The sequence below is a fragment of the Magallana gigas genome, chromosome 6, assembly GCF_963853765.1.
Source record: "Magallana gigas chromosome 6, xbMagGiga1.1, whole genome shotgun sequence".
Lineage (NCBI taxonomy): Eukaryota > Metazoa > Mollusca > Bivalvia > Ostreida > Ostreidae > Magallana > Magallana gigas.
The window spans coordinates 49175996-49186640 of NC_088858.1; the positions used below are offsets into that span (position 1 = coordinate 49175996).

Genomic DNA, 10645 nt, shown 5'->3' on the forward strand with positions numbered 1-10645 from the left:
AAGGAAAATAATTATATCTCAATCGGTTTAGATGGTACTTTTGTATCCATTTATAGTAATAACACTATCCTTTTATCATAATGAATGTAAATGTGGGATATCAAGGTGTAATTTGAACAACTTAGAATGTAACACTTTTGATCATACAAGGTGCTTTATTGTGAAGTAACGACCTGTTTTAAATATTAACTGATAAATTAAATGAGATATCTGGGTAAGCGTAGACACTATAACGCAATCCCTAGCACAAATATGAGATGAAATGAAAAATTGGTTTTATAAAATACAGGGAAGGTGTAAAAAAGATTGTCATTTAAATTTGTCTCTTCGTAACAATGTTATTTTAGAACTTTATTTGACATTTTCAAAAATTCAACACATAATTAAATTATATATCATGGAAAAGCTATGTGTTACTCTGACAAACATTTAAAAGTTACATCGTCACGTGACACATAAAGGATGTATTACAGTTGGGCTTTCCCCTTTCCGAGCAGAAGCAGAGAAAGGGTCGTCGTGACTAAGGTACGGCTTGACATTTGTTTAATGTATTTAACAACTTCTCTGTTGTTAGTCATAAGTTCATTTGTATATCTTTACTACAAATATATATACACGATACGATAAACTTGTCTTGGAAATGCATTGAGCTTAATAATATTCCCCACCCACTCCCACTCCAGGTTTTTAAAATTTAAATATAAAAAGGTGTCTAGATAACATAAAACGAGTAAATTAACCATTGATTACGAACTGGAACCATATCAGCTTGAATATACAACAGCAAAATAATTAAAAGTGCAAACTGCCCCCCATTGCGATAGTTGGAAATTAAGTTAAACGATGACGAAATATGGGTCTTCTTCAATATATAAAGAGGCACTACTGCACCCGGAAGAGAGAGATAAGATAAAGACATCATGACGCATACACAGTTTTAAGGAGAGGTCAAAAATCACCATGAACGTTGCTGTTTTATTCTAATTTTATTAACAACCAACATTTTACATTAACCAGCGTTTCACAGCGCACCCAAAGTATTTATGATCACGCTTAAAATCGGGTAGTTTTAAAGAGATGGACAACAGGAGCAAACATAACTACCCTCCTATCATAGTACGTAGTGAAAAGTTCAGATTACGTGCAATGCTCAAATAGTGCTCAATGTAGGTTCATAATATGTGGTTATTAAATTGAAACACTGAAAACTTTCCCACTTTTCCATTGAAATATTTTATAGTCGTCCTTCTCCCTTTTTTCACTTTGTAATGGGTTTTTTTTTCAAATATTTAATTTGATTAAAAAAAAACACCAACATTCCAGAATCTATCTGCAGGTAACATTTATCTAATCAAAACCCGACAGTTATCTTGAGGAACAGTTTGGGGGTTATGCACCGTTGGGTATTATCGTAAACGTTTGTAAAACACACACTGCATGTATATAGCGTGCAATAATATCAACATATAAACATGCGAGCAGATACAAAGCTGGTTGTATGTGCCTAAGGTCAAGGCCAGACAGACCAGTCAAACTGTCACGTTAATACGCGTAGGTCAGATATATTCTATGATTAATCCACAGGCACTTGTTTCTGAGAATTTTTTTTTACCCTATACTATAAAAAAAACACAAGGTATCTAACTCCGAATGAGGTAAACCACCCCCTCCCGTGTGTTGCAGTCGTTTTCGCTTTTATACGAAATGCAATGCACAAGTGTTTAGTACCATTTTCTTCTACAATACATTATCTAAACAACCATATATAGCATGCTTACTTTTGTTATATTTTAATGTGCATAATCTGCGTCAAAACATGATAGACTCCAATTGAACCGTAGGCACTGACATGATAGTATTGCAGAGAATAGTAATTCGGATTCTGATTGGCTAGGAGTCTGTTTCTAAAATTACACAGGAAAACTGAAAAAATTATTTATAACCTCGAAGGAAAAACATGGATGCCAAACATGCACTCAGATTTTAAAAAAAAAAGACCTCCTTGGTATTATAAGCATTGTATGCTGTAGGTTTTTTTTTTTAGTAAAATCAGAAACGAGTGACTGTAATTTTTTAAATTGCAAAATACACAAAGCCTATTGTAAACTATGTAACGTTAACTATATTGAAAAAAGAAATATTTTTGTATTTTTCTGTATATGTGTAAGCTGTCTATTATATAGTTATTCATTTAATTCATAGTTAATTATTGTATTTAATTCATACCATGAACAAAATCCTTCTTTATGCTTCATTGCAAAATTCACTGTGTTTTCAAATTCTACCGCCTGAAATGTTTTTAAAATCCACTATCCGGTGATTATCTTCTTCTTTCTTTCAACGCAATGAAAATTCCCGAGGTATACCGAATACCTTGGTATTCACCAGTATCCAAAAATAGATGCTAGCAGAAGCTGATCATCAATTCATATCTAATTAACGAAACCTTTTTTTTTTGCAATATTTTAGTTTATTTAAATATCATTAGTTTTTTGCAAATTTTAGACACTGAAAATGTTTTTTAAATTACGTTATTTTATTTTCTTTATTCTCTGCGATATCATCATGTCCGTGCCTACGGTTTAATTGAAGTCTATCATGTTTTGACGCAGATTATGCACATTAGAATGCAACAAAAGTAAGCATGCTATATATGGTTGTTTAGATAATTTATTGTAGAAGAAAATGGTAACAAACACTTGTGCATTGCATTTCGTATAAAAGCGGAAACGACTGCAACACACGGGAGGGGATGGTTTACCTCATTCGGAGTTAGATACCTTGTGTTATCATTATACTATAGGGTAAAAAAATTTCTCAGAAACAAGTGCCTGTGGCTTAATCTTTAGAGTGAATCCAAATCAACCCGATTAAAGTGTCATACATTATATTGATAAAATTGAGCAACCAAACAAATGTGTTAACAGTTTCTTCATGCCTTTACCTATTTTGAATTAATAATGATAGATCAAAGTTCAAAATAGTATATAAAATTGGATATTTAAAAAAAACCAGTAAGTCGTCAGAAAGACAATGATTATATACTTAATTATTAAAATTCAATGAATGGGGGTTAATGAGCAATGAGTCATCAATATTTGAAATGGTCGGCATCAAAAAGGACTCAACATTAGTCATAATTTTACAAGGTAAATGTTAGGTGTTTTCAATATATGATAAACATGTACATGGGTAAATCAGAAAATGAGGTATTCTCTCAAAAATATATGCTGTTGAAAATTGGTACAAATATAAACAGTAGTAAAAGGTCCAATTAGGGGCCAGGGACTCTAGAAATCAACTAAATCTATCATAAATGCAGATATTAATTCAGCTATAAGGCAAAAGGCATCGGACGACCTTTTTAATTCATGATGACATCCGTCTTAAGCGGCCATAAGCGGTCAAATTTAACCTGTATATACCACGACAAAAGCTACAATTTTGACGTGACAGAGGAAGATTTCGGAGATTTTACCGCTAAATTTTATACAAGCCACCTTGTATTGCATTAACAAAGAGTTTGGACAATATCATAGTACCATCTACGTAATACTTAAGGGTGCAATAATGTAGTCTTGGTATTAAATGTAGCAACCATTTCGAGCAGTAATGAATTAAGGTGGTTCACTACATTTTGAAATACCTTAGTATATTACATCAGCGCAATTTTACTTGATAGATGTCGTGACGCATAAAAAGAAAATAAATGAAATAGGGGGAAATATGCAACGTTTGATAGAAAATTATTTTTTAAGAATCAAATTGAGTGAATAAGGACAAAAGCCTAAAGAGGCATTCAACTTATAATCTTCAATTCACATGCCCGATACTTAAACCAATGGCTACGGTGATATTCAACAACATTGTTTGAAACTAAACATATAAATCGCCTGCAGTGTCTTAAAGGTATTTTTGGCTGTAGTGAGGTACCTAAAATTGGACATTGAACTGTTAATTTATATAAACTCGTGCTTTTTCAACTGCTACATGTGAAAACATGTGGCGATGGCATGCATTTGTTAAAAAAAATGAACTTCATTTATTTTACAACGATTGATAAACAAGTTCTACAACTTATATTAATCTCTCGTTGGCACGGATGTTAGCGCGAGGGGGTAATTGGTGTGGGAAGAAGCCAGGAGAGAACCAACGTGTTCGAAGAGGCGAACGCCATACCCTATCACATACAACCACTGTCATTTGTTATAATTTGAGACGATATGTTTTTGCATTTAGGTAGCATAGAATGGACATAGTAACGGTCAATTTAATGAATAGTTGACGACGGGGCAAGAACATGACACGTTGCCAATATATTTCCCAAACAATGTAACATTACAACATCAAGATATCCATACTGTTAAACAAGCTTATCCATGACCTTTCAAAACCATTTTTGTGGTGTGAAAGAACCGGAAATTAAAGTGTAGTAAAAAATCATTGACGCTATTAATAACTATAAGGGCCGAAAACTAGGTTACTTAATAATCGCTTTCCCCGTTCCCCATCTTTTTACGAAATACTCTAAAGGATTGAATCTAAGATAATCGTATGTAGGGGGGTTGCTGAATGATTCTATTTCTACAGGCATTTCAAAACAGTGAGGCCAAAATGTGGGGCTTGGGAGTAAGACATTTGATGGTTGAGTATGTGAATCATAACCAAGATACCCCTGTTGCCAACACTGGAATTTGTATTGCTTTGGAAAGCATAATAACTGAAATTAAACACTCAGAGTAGATAGGCGAGATAAACAGACTCCTATTTAGTGAAGCGTTATCATAACATCAAAATGGTTACCGTACAAAAACAAACGAATTCAGTAAAATTGTAAAACCTATATTTTTTTATTCATTTAGTAAAAAAAACACCAGTTGTGCAAAAAATCTTAATGCCCCGTTATGTATTGTAGTTTCACAAAGCAAGTATTATAGAACTATTTAAAGCATAGCATATTTAAACGCTTAATGAATGTATTCATGATGGTAAAAAATTATTTTATGAACGTCCAAGGTAACTAAATAGAACGAAGCATTGGATAAAAAATTACAACTTCATATAAAATTGATGATTAATTGGTAAGATAAAAGAACTGGTAGCGGACTGCCCCGTAGTTTGTGGAGTCTCTACTACCGTTATAAACTATCTATAGAGAAATAAAAGGCAGGTGAACTGAGTGGTTCAAAGATTGTGTAACCTTCCGATTATGGGTAGCTGTAGTATTGGCGTCGTTATTAAAACAATTGAAACTTATACTATTTTAAAAGTGAAATTTGATATACTTTAACTGTTATAAGCTCAAACGTATAATTTAATTATTGTATGTCTGTATCGTATAGTATATGGCACTGCAACTAATTATGAACTTTTAAGGTAACAAAATTAAAAAAAAAACTGTTTATTAAATCTACCTACTGATTGGAAATGAAATCATTTAGATAATCTGTAGAGCTAGCCATGTGAATAAGCCATGTAAGCCCTATCTATAATGTGTAGAAATACAGAGCTGATTTGTATTTTTAAACAAAAGTTTATAATACGCATCATGTGCAGTATTTTCAGTAATTTTAAGACATTTTTAGAGTGTAAAGTGCTACAACCTGCACCTTCTTTTGAAAACAAATTCTTCTGTTTAACATGTTATTATCAAGACAAGTGCAAATAATATACAATTGATTGCAAAATCTATAATTTAAGAAGAAAGATGGAGTGATATCACCGATTGCTGGTTTCTTATTGTTTATTTTGATTATAGCGCGAGAAAGAATAAACACTTATCTTATTGGATTTACCTTAATTGCAAAAAAATCCAAAGATGAGGCAAGGGGTGTTTAAGATTATGTTTCAATCTTACCATCCACAGGTTTTTACAATAGCAAGAAAAGCGACTGTGAAAATATTGTACTTGACAATGAATGCGGAGAATAATTATACTAAAGGTAAGTTGGTTTTAAGTTTCAAATTTGATTCTAAGAAAGGCGCTTGAATCTTACAATATTTTGTTTGTTACAAATAGTGTCGTCTATATTCAAATTATGAAATATGTTCCCTCCTTGACATATGTTGCGCTTTCGCTATTCGTCTGCCTATCACTTCTTCAGTCTCCCATACCTTGTAAAATCATAATGTTATATAATTAAGGTCTTCCGTTTCCAACGGAAGACCTTATTGTTATTGCTTTGTTTCTTTTTCCCTATTCTTCTATATTATTATTTTTTTTTCTTACAAATTTTGTGCAAGCGAGATCTCGAAAACTACTCAAGTGATTTTTATAAAACTTTCAGATCTAATAGATGATGATATGAACCGTATTGCAAATTTTTTTATTGATGACGTCACTTCCGGTTTTGAGATATAGTCGTTTTTTCGATTTTCAGAGGGGTATTTTGTCGGCAGTACTCCTCTTAAACTATAGCAGATATAAACTTAAAATTTTCAGCGATGGTAGACGGAAGACTGAAAATGTGCATGAAGGTTTAAAATCATTTCGATCACAAAAAACGTCGAAGCTCGCCTGGACCCGAAAATTGAGATTAAACAAACGTCATAATTTTTTCTGGTTTTCGTTAATTATCTCTTTTCTGATAAATATTTTGTTAAGACATGTAATGTAAAAAAAGTTTCTATTTACAGGACCTTTTATTTGAAATCAAGAAAATGGGGCTGACCCCTCAAATAAGGGGACGAAAGGGCTCTAAATTTTTTAATCTGTAGCCCTTTTCTGAGAGATATTTTGTGAAATGTTATAGAAGCAAATATGTTTATCTCACAGTTATGTATCCAAGCAATGTAATGATTATGTCATGTATTACGTAATTAAGGGTTTTTAGGGGCTAAAAGTCCAAAATTTCGATCTCCCATATCTCAGAAAGGAATACTATTTTGTAATGCAATACAGAGGAAAAGTTGTTCAAATTAATGTTCTTAACAATATGCAATCTTCAAAATTTTGTTAAACGGCCCCTATAAGGAGATAAAGGATCGGCCCCTAGAACCTTCTTTCTCATATATCTCCAAAATGGTAACGAATTTCTAAACACTTGTTGAACAAAATTTGTTTAGAATTGAATGACTTTTCATTTAATATGTAGAAAAAGGGACTGGCCCCTCAAATAAGGGGACCAAGGGGCTCTAATGGCTTTAATCTGTAGCCCTTAACTGAGAGACATTTTGTGAAAGGTTATAGAAGCAAATATGTTTATTTCACAGTTATGCATCCAAGCAATATAGTGATTTCGTAATTAAAGGTTTTTAGGGACCAAAAGTCCAAAATTTTGATCACCCATATCTCAGAAAGGAAAAATATTTTGAAATGCAGTACAGAGGAAAAGTTGTTCTTAATCATATGCAACCTTCAAAATTTCGCCAAACGGCCCCTAGGGATCGGCCCCTTAAACCTTCTTTCTCATATATCTCCAGAACGCTAACGAATTTTTAAACACTTGTTGCTGACAAAATGTTTTCAGAATTAAATGTTCTTTCATTTGATTCCAAGAAAAAGGGGCTGGCCCCTTAAATTAGGGGATCAAAGGGCTCTAAATTTTTCTATCTATAGCCCTTTAATGAGAGCCATTTTGTGAAAGGTTATGAATGCTAGATTAGGTATAATACGTTTCTATATCCTTACAATATAATGATTTTCTCTTGCGTTACCCAATTAGGGTTTTTAGGGACCAGATGTAAACAAAATTAATCTTTTCAATCTTAATTGGAAGAAATTCAAGCATGTAAAAAAGCAATGTAATAGAACTTATAAAAAGCGATGCAATAAAGCATTAGTACTTCACTCCTTTTTCCATATCATGTTTTGTTGTCGAAAGTCAAAGTAGATGATGTCATATTTTCTTCTAAAATCGGACGGAAGACCTCCTCGTTGCTCGCAACGAGATCGTGTCTAGTTTTATTTATATTTTCATCGTTTTCCAAATGACAACTCTGATTTTTTTTATCACTTTTTTAATAACAAAGATACCAACTGCATCTACCTCTAAATGTGTGTATCTATTGGTTGTTAGTTCGATATTTTACTTAGGATTGATATAGAAATTTCATAAATATTTCCAAGTAATTGATTTGTTTATAGTAATGATAACAATTTTAAGGGTAATAATTTTAAATGCTGGATAATGAGCAAGAACCATTTATGTATTGTTTGATTCTATGTAGGTGGTGGTTCAACCGTTATCACAAGGCAGCCAATGGAATTGGTAAGATTCAATGAAAGTCTTTTGAAGAAAAAATCACTGACCAGCCAGTATAAGAACTAAATGTTAATCGATTAAAGACACATTTTAAGATTACAGCAACCACAAAAAAGAAGAGTACCACATGTCTTATATGAACAATCACCTGCGAATGGTGAAGTTCATGTTAAGATACAAAGATTGGCAATTCAGTAATTAAATAATAATAATGATGCCAAATAAAATGACAATGAGATGTGTTTTGCTAAACACAAGATTAATCCATTTAAATTAAATTTATTTCCCTGACACAAAATTATCTTAAAACAGAATGTAAATTACAACATACTGTTTTGTTAAATACAAAATCAGTAAGGCCGCATTATAACAGCAGATCCCTTAAATTAATCCAAGGGTCATGGATTTCACAATCTGGTGGACCTCCTTGCTTATCTTAAAAATGCGCTGGTTGTCTGCAACGTGCATTTATTTAGGGTTTTTTTGTAATCAGTGCATATTCACTTTATAACGATAAGAACACCTATTCCTTTTTCCCCAAACAACAAAAGAATCTAGAAAAAGTCTCTCTCTTTGTTCACCACTTAGTTTGCCTGTTGAATGCCCAGAGGTAGAAAAAATGTTAAAGAGGACCATGAATACAATATTTACTATATGACCATTATACCGCCATCAGAACATCAAAGCTCCTGACCAAGAGGCAATACATTTTGGAATTCTAAAAGAGACTTTCTTGTTCATCAACCCGTTTTACTTAGTTTGTCTGCAGAATGCCCAGGTGTATAGAAGACTATTTTAAAAAAGGGGGAGGGGGTTGGTAGGTTTTGAATTTAACAGTTAATGTTCCCTCTTTCCTGTCAATGTTACACACTTAATTTGGTAACCGGAAGTTTACAAGGTTAAAATGTTAACAATCGACGCAAAACAGACGACGACGAACGGTAACAGATCTAGATAGCAATATCTAAGTGACGCAACCACAAAAGCAATTTCTAAGCATCTTTCCCGGTAATGAACTCCACAATAAGAACAGTTATTTTTCTTTAGTTGGTTCATATAAGCAAATTTTATGCATGGATAATTTTTGCCATTTTTGATTAACTGAATTTATTTGTTGCATATCTAGTAAATACCATGGTCTCGTTTGATCAGGGAACTTCAGAATTTAATTTCGGAAATTCTAACGTTGCCAGTATATTGCAACCAGACCGGAAGGAAAATGCAGACTGTGCCTATGGTTTTGGATTTTTGACATGTTTCTGCTGCAATATTCCTGTTGGTCTTCTCGCCTTGTTACTTGCCAATCAAGTATGAATAAAAATAATGTTATCGCAATACATAATGTGTATCTTTCAACATACAATGATGATGTTGTAAATTTAAAATTATTATTAATTCTTATTTCTTTGTTTAAGAAGTATGTTGGATTATTTCAATACCTATTCTTTTAGCAATCTAATAATAAGTACTACGTAAACATATAAATACGATGTTTCATTCTTTACGCTTATTGTATCTCTAACCTTTTCAGAGATTATGTTGTTTTTATTATTGTAGGCGAGCAATAAATTCGAAGAAAAGAACTATGACAAAGGAGTTTTCTTTCGGAGATTGTCCTATCTATTTAGCTTTTTTGCACTGTTGCTTGGGATCACAACACTGGTTCTGATATTAACCGGAACAATACCTTTGTTGTAGCCTTTAAATCCGATGTATTATATTTTAAAGACCTGAGCATCATCTTTTTCTTTAAAGCTGAACACCGTTCGTAAATAGGCACCGTCACACAGATACCTGGTATATAAACCCTTCGATTTCGTTACACCCGATTGCACACCTGAACCTCGTGGCCGACATGTAGTATTCCTTTCGTGGTCTTTAGATTTTATGCATTTTTTCTTATCTTATGTTCATTTTCTGTTCGTAAATAATGCATTGACCAATTTATTTGATGTTAGTATTCTTCTGGCTTCAAAAAGTGCGTAAAATTTCATAATTTCATCGCGACCGGGTAACACGGCGAGGCAAAATGTACGTCCACACAGGTGAGACCTCTACAGCGAGTACTTTGAACTGTTTAGAGGTCTGTCCCTTATATAAGGGTTGTAGGGACAGCAGTGATTAAAGAGAAATATGGCGGACAGTGCCTATTTACGAGCGGTGTTCAGCTTTAATCATTACAAATACTACTGTTGGTTATGATGCATGATTTTACAATTAAAATAAACCAAAATTTCTTGGTTGAGCATTTATAAAAACTTTACTTGATCTCAATCTACCCAACTTCTAAATTATGCCATTTCAGTCCTGCTCCAATTCTAAACGAGTGTGACTTGTACGCAGTTGAGTCAATATTAAAGGCAGATTTCCCATTGGTTTAGACTGCTGTAAATTGGTATCTAGTGACTGATGAACCCCCAAGATGACAAAATAGCGGACCT

The 10645-nt window shown here is 32.9% G+C and overlaps 1 protein-coding gene across 1 annotated transcript; it reads left to right on the forward strand.

Annotated features, from left to right (window-relative positions):
• The first annotated feature begins 470 nt into the window (after nt 1-470).
• LOC105337134 (uncharacterized) lies at nt 471-9951 on the forward strand. Its single transcript, XM_011441726.4, has 5 exons — nt 471-525; nt 5867-5942; nt 8170-8210; nt 9357-9512; nt 9762-9951. The coding sequence occupies exons 2-5, from the start codon at nt 5915-5917 to the stop codon at nt 9900-9902; spliced, it is 366 nt and encodes a 121-aa protein (XP_011440028.3). The 5' UTR covers nt 471-525; nt 5867-5914; the 3' UTR covers nt 9903-9951.
• The last annotated feature ends 694 nt before the right edge of the window (nt 9952-10645 follow it).